The sequence below is a fragment of the Condylura cristata genome, unplaced genomic scaffold (assembly GCF_000260355.1).
Source record: "Condylura cristata isolate star-nosed mole 26May11 unplaced genomic scaffold, ConCri1.0 scaffold00004, whole genome shotgun sequence".
Classification (NCBI taxonomy): Eukaryota; Metazoa; Chordata; class Mammalia; order Eulipotyphla; family Talpidae; genus Condylura; species Condylura cristata.
Window position 1 is genome coordinate 70623037 of NW_004567105.1, and position 23842 is coordinate 70646878.

At 41.3% G+C, this 23842-nt stretch overlaps 1 protein-coding gene across 2 annotated transcripts in view; it reads right to left on the minus strand.

Moving 5' to 3' along the window:
- PDCD6IP (programmed cell death 6 interacting protein) overlaps positions 1-9303 on the minus strand; it is a 43992-nt gene extending 34689 nt beyond the window's left edge. Inside the window, exon 1 of one of the 2 annotated variants that reach the window (XM_004676332.2) lies at positions 8945-9303. In XM_004676332.2, coding sequence (XP_004676389.1) covers positions 8945-9153 — 209 coding nt within the window. In that variant the 5' untranslated portion in view covers positions 9154-9303. The remainder of the gene's footprint in view (positions 1-8944) is intronic. The other variant, XM_004676333.2, reaches the window with a different exon arrangement.
- Positions 9304-23842: the final 14539 nt, after the last annotated feature.

Below are 23842 nucleotides of genomic sequence, written 5' to 3' on the forward strand. Positions count from 1 at the left end.
AAAAATATATAGGGCCCTCCCTGGTGGAGCAGCGGGTTAAAGCACAGCACTAAGAAGCTTAAGCCACTTCAGCATGAGTTTGATCACAGCCTGCCCCGGAGGAGATCCACATGGCGTGACAGACCTCTCCTGGCCCGCCCGCTCCTCCCCTCAGCAGTGTACTTCGTCGATCTGTCTGTTCCTGGTGAATCCTCTCACCCTCCACATCTCTGGCCTGTACCCCAGTTCTGTATGAATAAATAAATAAATTTTAAAAAAAAAACAAAAACTCAAACTCATCATCAAAGAAAAATATTTATCAACTATTACCACTAAAAAAGCAAACTAACATCTCCCCAGGAAAACTATTTCTTATAATACTAGCTTGAATTAAGATACTCACTGGGCAAATTAGTACCTATTAAAATGCTAATTAAAAACAGGTTTACTAACTTCCAAATGATTTGATTTTGTCCACTTCTGCCCATCTTCACAACTGCCCCACAGTTTATCAAAACTACCACCCTCTTTCCAATAGACTACTACAAAAGTTCCCATTTCCCCTACTTATTCTTTTCAACCTATTCTCCACACAGCAGGCAGAATGATCATCAAACAAAAAGCAGTGTTCAACAGAACCTAACCTGCTGCTACTCCAGGAAACACATTTGACGCAAAAGGTAACACAGGCTGAACGTGAAAGGATGGAAAACAATCCTACAAGCAAATGAACCAAAAAAGAAGCCAGCTACCGCTATACTATTATCAGGTAAAACAGACTTCAAGGCCTCCCTGGTGGCAGAGAGGTTAAAGTCTCAGCACTACCAAGCTATTGCCAGCCACTGCAGCAGGAGTTCAATCCCCAACCAGAGTTAACCAACATGCACAGCAGACCTCTCCTGTCTTGCCTGCTGCTGCGCTTAACAGTGTATTTCAGCAGATTCAGCTGTTCTACTCCTCACTCTGTCTCTGGTGAGTCCTCCACACCCCACACCTCTGGCCCGAATCCCAGTTCTTGTATGCATAAATAAATAAAAAATAATTATTTGTAAAGACTTCAAACTAAAAAACATAAAAAGAGACAGTCACTACAATATAACTAATGGTGCAATACATCAAGAAGACATGTAACAGTTATCAACATATACTTACCAAATATATCAGACAATTATTATCATCTCTGAAAACAGGCATCAGAGAAAATACACATGTAGGGGGAGACTTCAACACCTTCTCCCCAATGGATAGATCAACAAGACAAACAGTAAACAAGGACAACAGTGTTCTAAACAAGGACCTAGATCTCATGGGCTAAAGAGACATCTGTAGAACACTGCACCCAAAAAAACTGGAGTACACATTTTTCTCAAGTGCACACAGATCATTCTCCCGGATTGATCACATACTGGGACACAAGACAGACAGCAACTAAGATCAAAATCATACCATCTTCTTTGACCATAAAGGCACCAAACTAGAAATAGCCATGGAAGAAAAAAAAAAAACAAGGAACCCTCCTACCTCATGGAAACCCACACTACTGGAGGACTACCGGATCAATGAGGAGATCAAAGCAGAAATCAAAAAATACCTTGAGATGAATGATAGTAAGGACACAACTCTACAGAAAATATGGGATACAGCGAAAGCAGTTATAAGAGGAAAATAAATCACAATACAGTCTTACCTCAAGCAACAAGAACCCAAAGAAACAACCCAATCTCTCACCTTAAAGAACTGGTGGGGGGGGGAACGGGGGGAACGGAACGGGACCAAAAGCCAGTAGAAGAAAGGAAATAATAAAAATCAAAGTAGAAATAAATGAAAATGAAATTAGGAAAACAATTCAAACTATCAATGAAACCAAAAGTTGGTTCTTTGAAAAAAATAAACAAAAAGAAAAAACCTCTAGCCAGGCTCACCAAAAAAAAAAAGGAGAAAACACAAATAAATAAGATCATACGCAAAAGAGGAGAAATTACTACAACAGAAATCAAAATAACAGTTACATGCAACAGGTTCAACAAGGTAGAAGAGACGGACCAATTCCTATAACTTTAGAATCATCCAAAGCTAGACAGAGAAGAAATAGAACACCTATGCAGAATAATTCAAGCAGTGAAATTGAAATAGTAATCAAAACCTTCCCCCAAAACAAAAGCCCAGGACCAGATGGCTTTACAAATGAATTCCACAAACAAACTGGTGCCTATCCTATACAAACTCTTTCAAAAAATTGAAAAGGAAGGGATACTACCAAATACATTTTACCAAATACAAAAGGGTTTGGAGAAGAGTCAAACAATTTTCATATCACCGTGGGTGCTATGTACAAAACTGACTTGCAAGTGTGGAGTAAAAGTTAAAAGTAATAAATCAGGAGAGTATACAGTAATCTGGTCAAGTGATAATGCTGCACAGACTAAGATGGCCCACATGCTGGCAGACATATCAAGGGCAGTCAATCTAACTTCTTTTTAGATTAGCTCCCCTCTCCACTTATAGCCTCTAGACCTCTGAACAACTCCTTTATAAAACTTAACACATTTTACAATATGTGTATTTAAGTCTTTTCTCTCAAATTCTAAGCTCCACAAAAGCAGCATTACAGCTAGCCCCAAACAAATAAACTAGTAAAATACTGAGTTTCAAGAAAGCAAATTTTTCCTCATCTCTAAAAAACTAAAATCCAAGTTTCTCTATTTTGGGTATCAACAGAAATTATTAAAGAAAAAGAAAATAGGGCTCTCCCTGGTGGTGCAACAGGTTAGGACGCAGCACTGCAAGGTGGCCGCAGCTGCTTCAGTATGAGTTCAATCCCCAGCCCCGGAGCTGACCCACATGGCACAAGCAGACCTCTCCTGACCCACCCGCTGCTCCCCTTAGAAGTATAGTTCGTTGATCTGCCTGTTCTGCTCCCCACTCTGTCTCTGGTGAGAGACACCACCCCTGCACCTCTGGCAGTTCTGTATGAATAAATAAATAAATCTTTTAAAAAAAAAAAAAACTTGTACAAAAAAAAAGAAAGAGAAAACATACTCACTGGATAGAACAGCAAGCGACAGCATACCCTGGAGTGTTGAACAGCAAGGAAGCTAATAGGTGATAGAGCAAAGACTGGCAAACTTTTTATATATGTTTTGCCATGCAAAAGGCAACATCAAAAATATTGTGTTGATATATGTAACATGAGAAAACTCCTGCCCTGCCCTGTACCCACACTGCCTGAGTTGGAACATGTCACATGATGAACATATTAAGTACATAACTGTCCAACTGTCATCAACTAAAGATGTCTTCTGAAGGAAGAATGTCCAGGGAGAGACAATGTGGAAGAGATGCTCATGAAGAGCAGCCCACATAAGAGAAGGCAGCGGTCAACGCAGATAGCTTATTATCTGCCCAGTGTCACCCAAATCCAGGCCCACGTTCTCTCTTCCCAGAGAGCCCAATCATATCTGCTTGGTTAACAGATATAGCAACTGCTGAATTACCAATTCCCAGTCTGAGATTCCACCATTTATGATTCCACCATAATGCCAACATCAGCTGGTCTCTTGCTATACTGGAAAACTACAAGACAAACAATGCTCTTCAAAAGAAAGAAAGCATTGCTTACAACAGATACCGTAGCAAAATGCTGTTCCAAAAGTACCAAATACAATGAGCTACTCCTAGGAAATAATTCCACCATACCCCCCCACACACACACATACACATAGATCAGTCAAAGTACTCTAGACATGGAAAGAAGGAACAAAACAATCTACCCACACCCCTTTCTTTACCACTGAAATAGGTTAGGTTCTTACAGTATCATTAGACTTTAGGCCAGGATATACCACATATTAAACCTGTACTGCAAGTTTTCACATGTAGGAATATAGTAAGCCAAATGCTGCAAAATACTATCTATCAACTTTATTTTAGAAGTAAATGAAATCATTTTTCTCAACTATAAAATTCTACATATACCTAAAAATCGTGATGCCAAAATAGGTAGAGCTCAGGATTTCAAGTCAGACAAGCATGAGTTTGAATCACAACTCCAATGATTAGCTGTGTGACTAAGCAAGTTATTCAAACTCTCTAAACCCATTCTAAAGTAAGGCTAATAACTCATTTAAACATGATAAACAAGTATTACACTATAATTAAATGTCTATAACACTAGAACACATAGTACATATTTGATGTAAAGGTAGCTACAGATTATTTTGCAAGTATTCAAAAGTCCTGTTATATGTGTTCTAGTACCTTATAAAATTCATAAATTTTAGAGCAAATATCTAATAGCTCAATTTAAAAATACTCAAGAAGAAAAAAAAAACTAGGGGATGAACATATGTTTTTGGTATACTCAAAAATATATACAGAGCAAATTCCCATTAGAAATTCTCATTTTCTGGCCCTCACTGGTGGTGCAATGGATTAAAGCACTGCATTATGAAGCTCTCCAAAGCCACTGCAGCATGAGTTCGATCCCCAGCCAGGGAGGTGAACCACATAGTGTGGCAAACCTCTTCTGACCTGCCCGCTGCTCCCCTCAGCAGTGTACTTTGTCCATCTGCTTGTTCTGCTCCCACTCTGTCTCTGGAGAATCCTCTCACCCACCGCTACTACCACACCCCAGTTCTATACTACTAGACCCAGTTCTGTAAGCATAAATAAATAAATCTTTTAAAAAAAAAAAAAAAGAAGAAGAAGAAATTCCCATTTTCAAGATCCTCTCTGGTAGCCTAGAGGCTAAGTGTCAGCACTATTAATGCAGTTTGAGTTCAATCCCAGCCAAGAAGCTAACCCAAATGGCACAGCAGACCTCTCCTGTTTCACCTGCTACTTCCCTCAGCAGTGTATTTAGGTAAATCTGCCTGTTCTGCTCCCATTCCATCTCTCACACCTCCTACACCCACACACACACAAAAGAGGCCAAACACATTCATTAAAAAAAAACTCTCATTTTAAAAACACTTTTTAGGGGGAAGTGAGGTAATGGAGAACAAGACACCTTCATCAAAGTAATATTGAAATTCATATAAGCCCATCCAGCTTCAGTCAATACTCAGACAATACAATTCCCAACCACCAAAGAAAAAGAAAGAATCTAAAAAGCTGGAACTGTAACTGGTCAAGGTTAACCATTTAGCAAAGTTATCCTGACACTTATTTTCACACACGTTTCTTCAACCAATTTATCACATGAAGAATTACAAAGAGGCACTGTTGCAATACAGTAAAACTGAACTAGTTAGGGAATAAAGAGATCAGGTTCTTAATTTAGTTCTGCCACAAAGTTAGTCATATGGGTTTACTACTCCTGTATGAAATACTACATAAGCACAAGACCTTTTACTCTTACAAACAATGAAGATAATCTGGACAAGTTATTTTATTTACTAAATATCAGAAAAGTCAGAACACAGAAAAACACGTTAAATTTTAAATGTTCCTACGTGTTTCATGTTTATTTATCTATGCAGAATAAAATTACTGAGTCTTAAAATTAAATCCAAGGCCCTCCCTAATGGCGCAACAGTTTAAAGCACATTATTGGAAAGCTAGTTGCAGCCGCTTCAATGCGAGTTCACTCCTTAGCCAGGGAGGTGACCCACATGGCGCAGCAGACCTCTCCTCTCTCACCTACTGCCCTCAGCAGTATACTGTGTCAAACTGCCTGTTCTGCTCCCCACTATGTCTCTGGTGAGTCCTCTAATCACCCCTGCACCTCTGGCCTATCCCCCAGTTCTATATGCATAAATAAAAAAAAACTTAAAAAAATAACTTTAAGTCCAGTAACTACAGATACGCTAATGAGACCAAAGACCAAGTATTATATATCCTCCATACTGATTATCAAATTGTTGCAATGTCATTAATGCTAGTGATTATCTCCATATCCACACTCCCAAATCAATAAACAGAATGTATACAGTCATTATAAAGTAGAACCACAATTTCTTGACCTATAAAATATTAGTCGTTGGGAAAAAATTTCAGAAATCATAGGCAGCTCTATCAACTTTACAAATAAAAAATAAAACATAATGAAAAAAAATTAGCACACAAAAGAATGACAAATATTTTTAGAAATTTTCCAAAATCTATATAAAATAACTAAGTAAAAGAAAACTAGAAATTATTTTAAAAAATAAATGTGAGGCCACTAGAGGTTAAATCTCAGCACCATTACCACTCCCAGGCTAAGTTCGACCCCAGTCAGGGAGCTAATTCACCTGATGCAGCAGACTTCTCCTATCTCATCCCCAGCTCCCCTCAGCAGTGTATTTCAGTAAATCTGCCTGTTCTGTTCCCCATTCTGTTTCTGGTGAATACTCTCAACCCTTACTCCCCCATCTCTGGCCTACACCACAGTTGTTCTACACAAAAATAAAAAAGAGAGAGCTCAGTACCAGTCTCATGCCAACCAGCAACTGTGTGACGGAAGATAACCCACACTCAGTTTAAAAAATAAACAAAAGTGAATGGGAATATTATCATATCAAAATTAAGATATGAATAAATGTTCCCAAAAGTAGCCCTAAAAAGGCAATCCTAAATGTATTAGCAAAACAAAAAGAAATGAATCATTCAATACAAAAAGATACCAAGAGGAAAAGAAAGTAAATGAATGAGAAAGGTAGGAAAATAAAAATAAATTGTAGACTTGTTATTAAAAAGAGGAAAAAATATATATAGCTACCCATTAGGAGATTAAAACAATTTGCAACATTTCTGTTAATAAAAGATACCACAAACAAAACTGAATGATAAAAATTTGACTTGAAGATGGTATGTGAAATATAAGTAATGGGGAGAGAATAAATAACCAGAAAATGTTACTATCTTCTAAAAATCAATAAGGAAAAACAAACCCAATTAAAAAAAGGGCAAAGAAAAAGGGCAGTGCCCTTCCTAGTGGCACAATGGGTTGAAGCACAGCACTATGAAGCTATCACAGCCACTGCAGCAGGAATTTGATCCCTAGCCGGGGAGGTGACCCACATGGTGTGGCAGACATCTCCTGACCCCACCCTCAGCAACGTATTTCAGTTTATCTGCCTATTGTTGTCCCCACTGGTGAATCCTCTCACCCATAAAACTCTGGCCTGTACCCCAGGTCTGTATGCATAAATAAATAAATCTTTTAAAAAGAAAAAGAACAGGCAATGGACAGAAAAAGAAACTAAGTAACAAAATGATTATACTTAGTGTCAAGCTAATGGTCTTTGCAACTCAACTATCTTTTTTTTTTTAAAGATTTATTTATTTATGCACACAAGACTGGGGTACAGGCTAGAGGAGGGAGGAGAAGGGGATGAGAGGATTCACCAGAGACAAAATGAGAAGGAGGAAAAGCAGACTGACTAAAATACACTGAGGGGAGCTGTGGGCTAGACAGGAGAGGTCTGCTGTACCAAGTGGGTCAGCTCCCTGCTGGGGATCAAACTTGTGCGGCCATGACTACAGACTACTTCATAGTTCTGATACTTAAGCTCTTGGGCCACCAGGGAGGCCACACAACGCAACTGTCTTATCTTTAAAATTGACACCAAGGGGTCATAATCTCACTGAAAAATCATTTCAGTATCCTTCCAGGACAACGAGCCCTGGCCTATACTAATAGTCCTTTGATTCATGGAAGATGGAAAAGTTAAATCAGCCAAGTGACTCAGACAAGGGCAATTAAATTAGCCCAGTTCCCATCACCACAAATGGACACAAGCCAACAAATCAGGGGCCTCCCATGGGCTCTTGCCTGAGTTAAAGAAAAAAGTACTCTCATATAAGATCCTATTTCAACGGGTTATTATAATTACAGTAGAGCACCCAAGGACATCTCCCCAATACAAGAACAAAGCTGGCCTATGAGGGGATCTCCACGGAGGCAAGATGATTTCCTAAAACCAAGGAAGCAAAATGCCTACTCTTTTCAGTCTAGGAATAAGTTAAGGTTTTACCTGAACTTCTACTTGTATCCTAATACAGCTATGTTCCTCAATTAAACAAAATACATTACACATGGAAAATGAGACCATTAACAAGGGAAACCGAAAAGTTTTTAATCAAAGTGCTATATAAAGGTTCTGCAATCCTAAATAGTACTATAAAAATTTTTAATGCAAAATGAGCTCAGTATTTGCTAATATCTAATAAATTTTTCTTAAGATTTTTATTTATGCATACAGATTGGGGTACAGGCCAGAAGTTCAGGGATGGTGAGAGGATTCACCAGAGAGAGCGGGATGCAGAACAGGCCAACTGACAAAGTACACTACTGAGGGGAGAAGCAGGCGGGTCAGGAGAGGTCTGCTGCGCCATGTGGATCACCTCCGGGGTGAAGGATCGAACTCGCACTGAAGTGGCTGCTGCCAACTTGCAGTGCTGCATCTTAACCCGTTGCATCACCAGTGAGAGCCAGATATACAAATTTACTCCATTATACCTGTTTATAAACTGACCTCAAACTATATTTAACGCTCTATTATGTCAATCAAGTTTCATTTCCATTACTGTTCCTAACCTTTAGAATTCCCTATCTGTAATCTGATTATAATAAACTTAAGACATTTGTTCCAGTGTCTCCTACTTTCCTTTAGCAAGTACTACCATGAAATCTAAACCAGATCAAGACCAAAAACGGGACAAGTTAGAGACCTCCCAAAAAAGTGAAAAGAACTTGTTCTGGTTAAATGTAGCAAGAGAGATCTGAACGTGGCTGATCGTTCTTAGAAATGGCATCCACCCAGACCCCAGTGGACCGAGGACTGGAGCGGCCCAGCAGGAACAGCCTGCAGGTCAGCGGGCGGCGGTCCGGCCGCTCGGCTCACAGGAGAGGAATGCAGACCACACCTACGCGCCGGACCAAACCAGGGCGGGGCGCTGAGCCTGGACAGTGGGTGGCAAGGAAAGGGGAAGGTAGAAAGAAAGGTGACTAGGGGCTGCAGCCGCCCCGCCCCGCGCCTACCTCAGAAGCGTCTCGAGCGCGCCTTCATGCTTATCCAGCGGGCGGCCGAGCGCGGCCCGTCGCAGCTTGCTGAGTTCCTCGGCCGCACGGCAGTACTGGGCCTGTTCCTCCCCACCGCTGGGATATGTCTGCTGGATGAACTTCACCAGCGGCTTGGCCAGGTCCACCTCCGAGGTTTTTTTCAGTTGTACCGAGATGAACGTCGCCATGGCGAACGCCTTGGCCGCCGTTCGGGCCAATTAGACCGCGGGACCGCGATTATGGCCCGGGCGCGCGGGGTACCGAGTTGGCAAACCCGCGGACTGGCGGACCGACGGGCAGACGGACGTACGCTTTGCCTGCACTTGGGATCCGGCCACTTCCGGGAGCTGTCGCGCAGGCGCACTTGGAGCGAGGCGCGCGCGCGTACCCGCGGTGACGTGAGGGTATCGCGTGGCGACATAGATTACCCGGGCGTGAGCGGGCGAGGATCCTGGCTTTCGCCACTATGGAACTCTCCCTTTTCTCCTCACCGCCGCGGCGGGCGGACAGAATTCGTTCACGTTAACAACGGCTGTGGGGCCACTGGAACAACTTGTTGATGAAGAACTCCTGTTACCACCCCCTGCAAGAGTTTTCGGCTACCTAGGTGTCCGAGACCTTGCAGTCTAAGGGTTAGTGTGTTCCTGAGCAAACCTAGACCCACGGGGTGGCCACTACAAAGGCCCTAGGAGGTAGCACTTAACAAGTTCAGGGAGTTAAAAACTTAAAAGTAAAACTTAAAAGTAAACTTAAAGTAAAAACTTAAAAAGCAAGTAGGGAGTGGAATGGAAGTTGGAAGAGTAATTGCACATTAAATCATTCAACCCTTTTAATTAAAGAGTTCACATTGTAGAAAGGATAGCAAAGGAAGCTATAAATGGTGCATAAGCAATAGGGACATGGCACAATTTGCATGTTGAAAAGGTCATGCTGTGCATCAATCTGATAATGTGTTTCTGGATGCAATATCCTGTATGTAATGTACCCTGTGATGTTTGATGTGATACATTCCAGAAAAAATGCTTAACTTGAATATCAAACCTTTGTATCTAACACAATTTGTAAGAAACACAGGGGGTAGCGGAGCATACTAAGTAACACCATAGCAAGTAACCAGACAAATCCAGAGGGAGGATACCCGCTTCCGCTTCAGCACATGCTCCTTGGATCCCTGGCCAGGGAGCTGACCTCTCCTCACTCACCCACTGCTCCTCTAAGTAGTGTTTCAGTCAATCTGCCTGTTCTGTTCCCCACTCTGTTTCTAGTGAAGCCACTCACCGCCCCTGCACCTCTGGCCTGTACTCCAGTTCTGTATGCATAAATAAATAAATCTTTTAAATAAATACACTTAGACACATATACATCCCCCCCCAAAGGTGAAATATTCTCCAGGAAAACAAGTCTTATCTCTTCAACAATGTATTCTTTTTTTTTTTTTTTAAGATCAGAAGGTCAGAAGAGGTCTGCCGTGCCATGTGGGTCACCTTTAGGTTGGGGATTGAACTCATGCTGAAGTGGTTTTAGCTTCTTAGTGCTGTGCTTTAACCCATTGCACCACCAGGGAGAGCCCCAACAATGTATTCCTATGGGGAAAAAATAGCTGAGACATTAATGGTTGGAATTGAATCCCAGTTTGAATAGACCTCATCTGTAAAATTCATTTTCAAGACAATTAAAGAAATTTGACTATAGATGGATTGGATATAAGATCAAGATGTATTACCATGGAAAGATGGAGAACATTAACTTCAGAGCAAACCACAGAGCAGTATGTATTTCATAGTTCCTTTTCTGGTTAGAAAATGCACCTGTGCACATTTGTGTACTATGGAGCTGGATCTAGAAGGAGTAAACATTAAGGTAAATTGTAACCTTTAGAAGTAAAAATGTGTAATATTTCTGGACCTTTTTGTGTAATTGTTACAGCATACATATCACTTTTTTTTATAACAATTTGTTTTACCATGACTTTTTTTAAAGATTTATTTATTTATGCATATAGAACTGGGGTACAGGCCAGAGGTGCAAGCGCAGTGGGTGGGCTCACCAGAGACAGAGTGGGAAGCAGAACAGGCCAACTGACGAAGTACACTGCTGAGGGGAGCAGCAGACCAGTCAGGAGAGGTCTGCCTCGCCATGTGAGTCACCTCTGGCTTGGGGCTCGAACTCACGCTGAAGTGGCTTTAGCTTCTTAGTGCTGTGCTTTAACCTATGATGCCACCAGGGAGGGCCCCATGACCCTTTCAATTTTGATTGAAAGTCTAGAGTAAACATAATAAAATAACACTGGTGAGTATATACAAATTGCATTAGAGAAAGGCAAGATGGAACAGAGGCAAATCATTACACCATTTCAGAAATCTGTGCAAAAGATCATAAAGCTAACATTAGCAGGGGTGAGCTAAGTTGATATATTCTTGAGTTAAAAATTGAATTAACCGGACTCTCCCTGGTGGCGCAGTGGGTTAAAGCGCCACATGATGAAGCTCTCCGAAGCCACTGCAGTGCAAGTTTGATTCGCAGCCAGAGAGCTGACCCACATGGCATGGCAGACTCTCAGCCTGCCTGCTGCTCCTCTCAGTAGTGTACTTCAGTAGATCTACCTGTTCTCCCCACTCTGTCTCTTGTGAATCCTCTCACCCACCACACCTCGAGCCTGGACCCCATTTCTGTAAGTATAAATAAATAAATCTTTTTTAAAATTGAATTTACCAATAAACTATAGAAAGGTGAAGAAAGGAAGTGCTTAAGGATGACACCCAGTTTGGTGGCCTGAACATCTGAATAGTAGGTAGGTAGAATCATTTACTGGTATAAGAAAAGTTGATGGGTAATCCACTGATAGGAGCAGGAAATCGGTAATTATGCAGCAGAACCAATAGTACAAACAAGCAATATACTTGGCGGTGGTGGAATGATTCAACAAGGATAAATACAAAATCATAGACAAAGATACATATGGGGTAAATGGTTTTTCAACATCCCTTTAATGAGAACCCAAAATATCTGTGTTCCAAATACCACAATAGCCACCATCACCATCACCAGAAAGGAAACTACAAGATTAAATTTCCAAATAATATCTAAAATCTCTGACCAAATGTATGCATAGATAATGGAATAAAAAGGAATATTGCATAAGGATGATACAAAGAAAATATATTTGGAAGCAAGAGAGATGGATCACTTGTGAGAGGCGTCGCCCTGCAAATTATAGAGTCTATGAGAAAGTATATATCTTCCAATTTGTGGTTAGGCTGTATTCTCTATGAAAATTAACACTTGTCTTTGAAAGATGGTGATTCAACAACCACCTGAGAATCTTTAAAACAAAGAGTCTCATCTACCACTCACAGCGAAGTTCTTTCACTACTTTGTAATTTTTGTTCCCCACCATAATTTAGACTATGAATGTACTCCACTGCCTTTACACACCACACTGTCCTCCAGGTATTCGTCTAGCTAAGTGGTTTAAACCATAGGTAATTTTGCCCCCCAGGAGATGTTTAGCAATGTCTGAAGATATTTTTGGTTGTCACAACTTGGGGGGTGGAGAAATATTACTGGCGTCTAGAGAGCAAAGGTCAAGGGTGTTACCTCTAACGTACAAGATAGTCCCCCACAACAAAAACTTGTCATTGGTACTGAGGATGAGATACACTCTTGAAAAACATACTGCACAGAATAGTTTCCAAATGCTATGAAATATAGTCCCTCGGGAACAGTCTAATCCACTTGGAAATGACTGAATGAAACGAATGAAAAAAGGGCTTTGATAGGTGGGAAGGACATATTACTGCTGATACGTGCCCAAGAATAACAGAGGAAAATTTAGAAACTAGAATACAAAGAGGATTGAATTTCTTGATGTTGCCATTAAATTAAAATGAAAATCCTTCTTTTTTGTTTTCTCAATTCTTATTAAAGAGAGATTGAAAAACCAGGCAAAAAGTGTAACCCTTTAAAAGTTACACCTCTGCTGATCCCATCAATTGGAATTGACAGCTTATCCTCAGGACTATGTCCAAGGTTTTCAGCTGGTAGACTAGCTGCAACATTATCAGTGGTGCAGAGATGGGAACCCCAAAAGGAATACATGTATGAAAAGCAGGTTTTGGGAGTAGATAAGGGGCTTCAGATAAGTGATTCTGACTGGTAGGTGTGTGGCACTTCCCACCTGTACACCTTATCCACTGACCCTTCTCTAAAGTGTCCGAATCCTTGCCTGGTATCTTTACCTCCTCTGTCCTATGTCTTAAGACTTAAAGGAAAAGGGCATGGCTAAGAACTTAGATCATTAATGGAATCCCATCCTCAAGCCCCAGTAATTCAGAAAAAGAAAAAAATGACCCAATTCTGGCCATCAGCATATAAAATAGGGTTGTCAGGGATCTCAGAGACAGGAACTTTTGCTCTTTTGAGAATTTCTTAGGACTTTTCTTTCCTTAGGTTTGATAAAGAAAGATATATGATTGTAAGCCAGAATTCTTACTTATATACAGTGGAAATGAATGGCAGGTAGTTTAGCAGAAAATGAATTTTTTAAAAGATATCAAGGAGTTCACAAATGCTCTTGGAAAACTAGAGAATCAGGCCTGCTTCAGGGTCACACAGTAGGTATATCCCATTGCTACAGAAATAGACCACTGCTGCCTGCCCCACTGAGCATCACTACACCACTAACAGAGTGTGCTCTGTTCTGGGGACTTCTACATGATTCTCTACAACTGCTGCCCCTGGAGTTAATATCCCCAATCTTGCCAGAAGCCTGTGCATGACTCTTGCATCTCCGTGTCATCAGTTACATTGGAATATATTGGCAGAGCTACACAGAGACTGGAAACAGAATTTCTGCATTTGGTGAAGTAAGGACTTTCAAATGGAAAATTGTTTCCCCCATACACACCCTGCTGAGAAAGTGCCTAGAATCCATAAAGAATGTCGAAAAATAATGCCTATGTCATAGAAGTTGTTAGCAACCCTCTTATGACTTTGTTTGGGAATTCACCTTCACACAAAATTGGTGTGCCAGAAGTCAAAGAAAAAAGCTGAAAAGAAACTGAGTTGAGAATTAGTGAGATGCTCAATTAAACCAGAGAAGCCTATGTTTTTTCTTGGCTATAGGTCCATGACTCCTTAAGTCTAATGTTGTTTGACCTGTTTGAGTTGAATTTATTGTTACTTACAAATGAACACATCATAAATGATAAAATGTATAGAACCTCTTGAATTCTTAAAAATGAAAGTATGGGATTAAAAGCTATGTACATTTTGTAGATATATGTTACTATCATTATATTAATTTCCAAAATGGTTTCTTCATTAATGCACTAATGTAACAGGTACAGGTTTCATGGACTCCATCCCCACTCCAGATACTGGAACTACTAATCCCATCAATAACAAGGAGAAGCACTCTGGGACGTGAGGGCGGAGCTGAGCAGCCAGGTTGGGGTAAAACTGGACATGTGGGCTCTGGGGGTGCTTGGCCTGGTATTCGCAGCTGGTGGTTTTGGCTCTCGATCAGTTTTCAGTGTGCTGGTGGAGTCTAAGTCAACAAAACTGGAGGACATCCTAGCTTAACTCGTATTTCTCTCCCTTTCCCCCTGGGTTATTCCTTTACTGTTCTCCTTGTAAATAAATCCATTATTGAACCTTTTTGAGTGTTACCATAATATGATTGAATCGTACGCACGTGGGTGAGGACCCACGGAGAGACAACCCAATTCACATTGGGGTGCCCTGTAACAGATTTGGTGCCCAACGTGTCTATGTTACACCCGTGGTTGACCAGCCCAAGTACCTTGCGTTGGTCACCATAAGCGCATTAGGTCTGCAGGACACCTGGTTTTGTAACAGGGTGGTCCCTAGGAAAAGGGGAAATTCCAGATTCCCTGCCCCACCCAGAAGGAGGGTGGAGCTGAGCAGAGAAGAAGAGAAGGAGAAGGAAAGCTGGATGGAGAGCCAGGAGACCTGAGGATGCCACAGGGAACAGCAAGCATGTGATGAAGAAACCGTGCTTGTTTCCTGACCCTGGACTGGTTAAGGCAGATGTGGGTGAGAGACCTGTAGGGAGCTAACTGGCAGTGTTTATATTGATTTTGATTGTGCTCTTTTCCTCCCAGATTTGTCTGGCCATTTCTGACCCTTTTCCATGGGTCCCAGCCAGAAGGTGCTTTAGTCTTGTGGCAGGCTTTCAGGCCTTGCTTTGGGCCAATCCCTTTTGGGTTGACTTTTGCCCACAAGGGGATGGGTCACTTCAGGTGTTTGATTTCAAAGTTATATTCTTTGTCTTCTGTGTTGTATATTCACTGTATTAAAGTCCCTTTTCATTAAAGTTTTATATGTTTTGTCTTGTGGCGGCGGATGGCAGAACCCACTTAGAGCAGGCAGGTTTTGGGGCTTTAGGAGTGCCCCTCTCTCTCCCTGCCCTATAACAGTTTCAACGTTTCAGGTCCTGAGAAATTTTTTTCTCTTTGTGTTCAGCTCTCATTTACGTTTAGCACGAGTTTGAGCGATTTTATCCTCAGCTTGAGTTCTTTCAGTTTTCTTCTGGCCTTAAGCCTCAGTACCCTTTTTCCTTTGAATATTACCACCAGTTTTATAAACATCAATAATCTGGTGAAACCCAGTTTGTGGCAAATGATTTTGCTTCTGTATATATCCATGGGCAAAAAGCTTAAAAGACATTTTCCCAGCCCTCCCTGGTTGCGCAGCGGGTTAAAGCGCAGCACTAAGAATGGAAAGCCACTTACTTATGAGTTCGATCCCCGCCTGCCCTGGAGGTGACCACATGGCGCAGCAGACCTCTCCTGACCCGCCCGCTGCTCCCCTACAGCAGTGTCCTTAGACTATCTGCCTGTTCTGCTCCCCACTCTGTCTCTGGTGAATCCTCTCACTGCCCCTCCACCTCTGGCCTGTATCCCAGTTCTGTATGCACAAATAAATAAATCTTAAAAAAAAAAGACATTTTCCCAAAGAAGACATAAATTACCAACTAGTACATGAAAAGCAGCTCACTAGACAAGGAGATGCAAATCAAAATCATACTGACATAGTATGTCACACCCACTAGAATGACTATCCTTGAAGACTGGAGATAACAAATGCTGATAAGGGGATAGAGAAAATAGAACCCTTGTATCCTACTGATGGGAATGGAAATTGGGACAGCCACTGTGAAAATCAGTATGGAGTTTCCCCAAGAAATTGCAAATAGAACTATCATATGATCCTGCAATCCTACTATAACAGTGTGGTCCCCAGGAAAAAGGGAAGTTCTGGGTTCCCGGCCCCACCCAGAAGAAGGGTGGAACTGAGCAGAGAAGAGAAGGAATCTGGAAAAGAAGGAAGGAGGACGGACAGCCAAAAGGGGACCTGGGGAGGCACATGGAGCAGAGGGAGACGTATGAAGAAGCCATGCTTGTTTCTTGGCCCTGTGCTGATTGAAACAGATGTGGTTGAGAGACCCATGGGGATGTTGACTATGGCAGTGTTTTTATGAATTTTTATTTTGCTCTTTTCCTCCCAGACTTGTCTGGCCATTTCTGACCCTTTTCTATGGGTCCCAGCCAAAAGGTGATTTAGTCTTGTGGTGGGCTTTCAGGCCTTGCTTTGGGCCAGTCCCTCTTGGGATTTGCACACGAGGGGATGGGTAACTTCAGGTGTTTGATTTAGAAATTATATTTTTTGTCTTCTGTGTTGTATACTCACTGTATTAAAGTTCCTTTCCATTAAAGCTCTTATGTCTTGTCTTCATGTGGCAGATGGCAGAACCTATTTAAAGCAGGCAGGTTTAGAGGTTCAGTGTCCCTCTCTCCCTGCCCTATAACACAACTACTGAGTATAAATCCAAAATAAGTGAAATTACTACCTCCAGTATCTGCATATCCCTTTCATTGCAGCATTATTCATAAAACTAGACATGGAAACAACCTATGTGGCTATCAGCCACATAGGATACCAAAACTGTGTGTGAAAGAGAGAGAATGGAATATTATTCAGTCACAAGAAAGATAATCCTGCCATTTGTGACAACACAGACGAACATGGCTGCCATTATGCTAAGTGAATTAAAACAGAAAGAAAGACACTTATGAAGTGGAATCTATAACAGTCAAGTTTGAACAGAGAAATACCGTAGAATGGTGATACCCAGAATGTGGGGTAAATACCAAGAATGGTTAAGGGTACAAAATTTCTAAGATAATATAATGCCTGAGAATGTAATATGTAGCATGGTGACTATAAAATTCAATCTTGCATGATTGAAATTTGCCTAGAAAGCAGAACTTGTGCTCATACCAAAAAAAAAAAAAAAAAGGTAATGAATACTCACTAAACAGAGAAATTCCATCAAGATGTTACATATATCAAATCATCATTTAACTGGGTGGTCCCTCGGAAAAGGGAAGTACCAGTGTCCCTCCCCCACCCAGGGATAGGGTGGAGCTGAGAAGAGAAAAAGAAAGAGAAGTAATCTGAGGAGGAAGGAAGCGGTTGGAGAGCCAGAAGGAGACCTGAGGAAGCCACATGATGCAAAGGGAGACGTGACAAACTGTTAATTTCTTGGCCCTGGACTGGTTGAAAGAAATGTGGGTGAGAGGCCTGTGGGGAGAATGACTATGGCAGTGTTATAATGTTTTTGCTTTTGCTCTTTTCCTCCCAGACTTGTCTGGCCATTCCTGACGCTTTTTTGTGGGTCCCTGCTAGAAGGTGCTTTAGTCTTGTGGTGGGCTCTCAGGTCTTGCTTTGGGCCAGTCCCTTTTGGGTAGACTTTTACCCATGAGGGGGTGGGTAACTTCAGGTGTTTGATTTAGAAGTTACAGTCTGTATCTTCCGTATTGTATACTCACTATTAAAAAATTTCCTTTTCATTGAAGTCTTATATGTTTTGTCTTGATGCAGTGGATGGCAGGCCCTATTTAGAGCAGGCAGGTTTGGGGGTTCAGTGGTGCCCCTCTCCCTACCCTTAAACAATAACATTTCACACTTTAAGTACATTATAATTTTGTCAACTATACTAAAGTAATGCTGAGGGGGGAATGAAAACTGACAAACTGCTGAAATCCACACAGATCCCACAAGGTGTCACTGTTGGAACACACAGCAGAAGAGCTACTGTGTTCACAAGTGTTCAAGAGTGTTCGCAAGATGGAGCTATTTAAACTTAAGTGCCCTCTGATAGTCTGCAATTCGTGTCGCGAACAGCAAGGACTCCTTTTCGTAGGACAAACGTGATGCTAAAATAAAATTTCTACGAGTTGGGCTAGAAACACGTCCTCCGAGCCAGCAATGTTAAATCTACATAAGCAGTCCTGGTGGCCCTCGTCTTCATGGTGGATTTCTCCCTGGTTAGCCTTTTGCAGCTACCTCAGGGCCATTTTAGTGACTTAGCAACACTGATCTTCCCCCCCCCCCCAACCTCCCCGCCCCCAGCCGCGCCTACAGAAATAGGGCAGGGTTTCAATAACTTCCTTCATAGAAGACTCCTCAATCTTTGAGAAAATTGTCTGATACTGCCAGCAACCTTCAAACTCCTGGAGCCAAAGGATACAAGGGCAGTCTCAAGAACTCCCAGTGTCCAGTTGCAGTCCCTATCAGCCTTACACCTACTTCATTAGAAGGAATCTCCCTTCAGGAACAAAGGATTAGTGGAGGACTGCGGCTTGCAGAAATGTAGCAACAATTTTAAATGGTAGTTTTTCTGCTAAAAATCAATTTGAATTCTGCCGTACTGAAATAGTAGAAAGAAAAAGTAGAAAACAATATTACTAATAACAAATCACTGAATCCAAAGGATTATTGAAAAGAATTCCCACCAATTCTCATTTCAGCTCAGCTCCCCACAAGTTAGTTTCTTATTAATACTGATCACTATTTATACCATAAGTTTCCTACTATATTCTACTAAAACATCCTTTCCCGTTGGTATTATTTTCACTAATGTTCTATTGCTAAACTAAATTGTTTCAGCTGTCTTACGCTGATGGAGGAAAAGAATAGAAAACCTGAAGGAGACATCACCACGTTAAAGCCTGGCTCACACAAGTTGGTGAGGGTAGAAGGGACTAACATGACCATTAACCCAGTTACAGAAATCAAGATCCTTAGTGACTTATCCCAAGGCATAAGGCCCAAGCAGATATCAGGCTGCTGTATGATGTTGGAAGCACAGACCTGAGGGTAAAGATACAGAGATTAGGCCCATTGTGAAATCTCCAGTCTCTTTAAGGATTCCACAGCGTTCTCCAAAACCAGCAGCAAACAGGCTGAGGAGTGAGCCCCTCCCAAAGAGAAAAGGGCTCTATCAGTGCAATTTCTGCCGACCTGTGACTATGCAGGTGCTTCTTTCCACTCATGTTCTCCCTCTGCAGGACAGCAGCCTCCTGCCTGCCTGTGACCTATACCATGCCAGGAGGTCTTTTCACTGACCTCGCTATGAGCTGCCGAAAGAGGATCTCTGGTGAAACCTATCCCAGAATAAATCCAAGGACCCCACACTAACTCCAAAGATGCTATCAGCATGACCATTATGATAGTTAAATCTTTATTGATATCCATTATTATTGCTTTAAAATGTATTCCCAGTAGTGAATTTGGTAAATCAAATTTTTTTTGTCTCACAAAACTATGCTTCATCTTTACTTTGTACATACAGGTGCCCAGCAATTTATTGAATGAATAAGCATTCACTCTGACAATCATAAGAGAAAAAAATGAAGAAAATTAATTCATTGTCATTTTTGTCTCAGTATGGCCATTGAGTGTTCCCCCTCACAGTTTGGTCATTTGTGTCTTTCATTGATGGGGGTCGGCAGAATTGAGGAAAGCAGTTATACAACTAGACATCTAGAACAGTGGTGATACGACTGATCCCTACAGGTTTCTGGGCTGAGGGGAGACAAAAGAACTATGACAGAGTCATCTGTAGCTCTTTTTTTTTTTTAAATATTTCATTTATTTATGCATACAGAAATAAGATACAGGCCAGAGGATCAGGAGCAGTAAGAGGATTCACCAGTAACAGAGTAGGGAGTAGAACAGGCAGATTGACAAAGTTCACTGCTGAGGGAAGCAGCGGGCGAGACAAGAGAGGTCTGCTGTGCCACATGGATCACTTCTGGGACCAGGGATCTAACTCGCACTAAAGCAGCCACAGGTTGGCCTGGCCTAGCTTCACAGTACAACGCTCCAACCAGCTGCGCCATCAGTGAGAGCCCAGATCAGGTCTTAAGGTGCAAGTAACTAACAAAACAAGATCTTTGACAGCACAAGGGACATCATAATCAAGAGCTAGTGCCTGAAAATATACAGCCATCAGCATATCATTTCCTCACTAAGAATGTCTTTCTAATAGCAATTTACATATGTTCAGGATATCTTCAGGATTTCAGCAGAAATACCCTATTTTTCATCCCTGTCCTCGTTTGCAGGAGACTGAGAAAACCCATAGCAAATCTTAGACCCTTGGATAAACTTATTACACAACACATCTCAATCTAAAATTAGCCTGTATGGAAGTGCCAGAAATAGAATCATCACTTACTCAAAAACCTCTATCTTGGGAATGAGGCTGATAGTTCTCACCCATCACAGATGATACTTACTAAATGTTTTTAGATAAAAATACCAAAGAATGAGAGAAAGTGCCCACTTGTGAACAAATAAAAATATTAGTGGGAGAATGAGTCAAAGATACCTAGGAAGGATTTATTTAGTCTATCAACATAAGGTCATCTCACTCAGACCCAAACTTCCTGCTGCTGTGCTCTCACTGTGTGATAGAAAACGGTACCTTGAAAAAAGTACCAAGTTCCCCATGAAAGCTGAAGAGGCTGGCATAACATTCCTTCTATGGAAATCTAGCTCCAAAATAATGAAATTAATGAACATCTACTGAATAGGTAAGGTGTCTCCTAAATGACTTGGTGTTTATGAACGCCAGTAGCAATAAAGATTAATTGCTAAAAGCCTTAAAAAGAGGACTATCTTGCTCATCTCGTCCCCTATTGTCACACAGCAGACACCCAGGAAAGAATTTTTGAATGAATAAATGTCATGTCCCATGGTTTATCCACTCTGCCAGTACAAATCCCCATACCCACTTAACCATACTTTAAAATGGATCATAGGGCCCTCCCTGGTGGCGCAGCGGGTTAAAGCACAGCACTGAGAATCTGAAGCCGCTTCCGCATGAGTTCGATTCCCGCCTGCCCCGGAGGTGACCACATGGCGCGGCAGACCTCTCCTGACCCGCCCGCTGCTCCCCTCAGCAGTGTACTTCGTCGATCTGCCTGTTCTGTTCCCCACTCTGTCTCTGGTGAAGCCTCTCACCGCCCCTGAGCCTCTGGCCTGTACCCCAGTTCTGTATGCACAAATAAATAAATCTTTAAAAAAAAAAAAAATGGATCATAAAGCTCTTCTATTCCTTGAAAGAAGATATATTGTTGCTTATGTAGAAAGCAGACAAAAACATGAAGGAAAGTATATTTGACAAGAAGCTAATTTGAGAAGAATTGAATTAGGTAATGACAGCCCAAGTTGCAGTAATGAATGAATTTTATAGCCAAAGACATTACCAAGTTAGGACAGAGAAGATGTGGTTCAACCAGTTACAGGAGCTTTGAAGTAAACAGTTTCAACCCAGCCCCAGGTCAAATTGTGAAACTGGCTTAGTCTGTCTGAGGCCCTTAGAATTTCCTCTTTCAGAGCTTCTTCTGAGATAACAATCCTTCATTCTTCATGTCACAGCAAAAATATGATGGTGGTAGATTGAAATTATTTCCAAAGATACCTTTAATCTACTTCTTGCAATGACCTGGGCAAATTTTCCAGGCTATAGATAGTAAGTACACCACTACTGAGTTGAAATAAGCTCGAGGGTTTTTCCTTGTACAAAGGGCTTGGATTTCTGACTTTTGGTTTCTACTTTTTTCCCGATATATGCTTGTTGGAAACCTAGTTTTTTCCTTAAAAGTATAGTTAGACAGAACTTGATAAAGAAAATTTAGGGGAGATAATGGAAGGAAATGTAAACATCTGTAAGATGTTTAGTAATTACAAACATCTTTGAAATCTTTACTGCTTGGAAAACTTTACTGCTTCCCAGTGTCTTAAATCCATTGATTATTAAATTGATACATAAGCAACAACTCCAAAATAATGTTCACTTAGATAAGAAGATAATCCAATGCAAACTGGTTGTTTGCATTTGAACTGGGTTTTTCTTTAAGCAATTTAACTAGAATCTCTGTGGTCTCATGATTCAACCTACTCTTTAAAATTGTGACTCACCATGATCCTCATTCCCACCAATATGGTAGTGTTTCACTTCTGGGGGTCATGGGGAGGTTGGTGGAGAGGGGGAAGGCTTGGGGGAGTGTTACAGGTTAAATCCTGCACATTATATCTTGTATATCTAGTCTTGCTATTGAAAGGGATTTCTGAAGACTTGATAAATTACTATGCTGTAGCATGCCATAAGATACCTCTTAAAACTGTGGAATGATGAATAAACTTGATTTTTCAAGAGTTATATTTCTGGCTAACTAAGTGAACTCAGGTTTTTATAATATTTGCTTAGAAATTATAGATCCGGCCCTCCCTGGTGGCGCAGCGGGTTAAAGCACAGCACTGAGAATCTGAAGCCACTTCCGCATGAGTTCGATCCCCGCCTGCCCTGGAGGAGACCACATGGTGGGGCAGACCTCTCCTGACCCGCCCGCTGCTCCCCTCAGCAGTGTACTTCATAAATCTGCCTGTTCTGTTCTCCACTCTGTCTCTGGTGAAGCCTCTCGCCGCCCCTGAGCCTCTGGCCTGTACCCCACTTCTGTATGCACAAATAAATAAATCTTTAAAAAAAAAAAAAAAAGAAATTATAGATCCACTTTTAGCTATAATCATCTTTCTACCAGTGCCCACATAATCTTCACAACTACAAAAAAGCAGTTCCCCTATTTCTTGTATGTCATAGTCACAGCCCATGAACCACAAGGGGGAGCCCATGTCCAGAAATATCCTGAAAGTGACAACTTAAAATAGTAATTTATCAATACTAATTGATAAGAATGGTAGTCCACTGAACTACCCCTATGAACAAACATGCTAGCAGCCCCCTGATCAGTAGTCTCTACTCCTTTCCCTCAACAGAAAGGCCACATTGTTTCTAAAGATTTGAGAAATCAGAATCCTTCACATTTCAGAATTCTTAAGCAGAATTCTTCCTGTGTGAGAGGGGTTACGGTAGCCTACGTTGGTAGGAAGTGAAAAGAGGTGTGGAAGTTTGGCACAAGATTGGGTGGTCTTGATGGAATGCATCAGGGGTATCTTCATAGCACCCAAAAAGGACAAAATTCAAGTGTTTCAGGGACACCTGAAGGTATTCCTGACCAAAACATCTTACACCAACTTGTTTTCTTCCCTGAAATTTCTTTCATTAGACCCATTCCGTTAAGAATTGGCCATGTTTAAAAGCACTCCATCCCTACATGCAAAAGAAATCTTTACTTCTTTCCACTCTCCTAGGGCTGTTTAACAGATTGCCCAGGAGCAATATTGGGTAAGAATAATGAGGTCACGGGAAGAATTCAGTCCTGGGTCTATAGTAGGCACCTGGAAGGGCAAACAGAGAAGCCCAAGAGAGACCCTATTAAGTTCAGCTTGCTCCCAGAGTGAGTGTGAAAAATCACACTGGCAGTCACAGTTTATAATAGATAATTACAAAACCTGGGATTTACCTCACTTTTATAAGTTGGGCCTAAATTTGCATTAATTTTCAGTTTTGTAACCATTTTTGGTGGAAGCTTTGTGAAATATACCCAGACTTGGATCTTTGTACATTTTTTTATTTCTCATGAGCACTAAAACTTTTTTCTG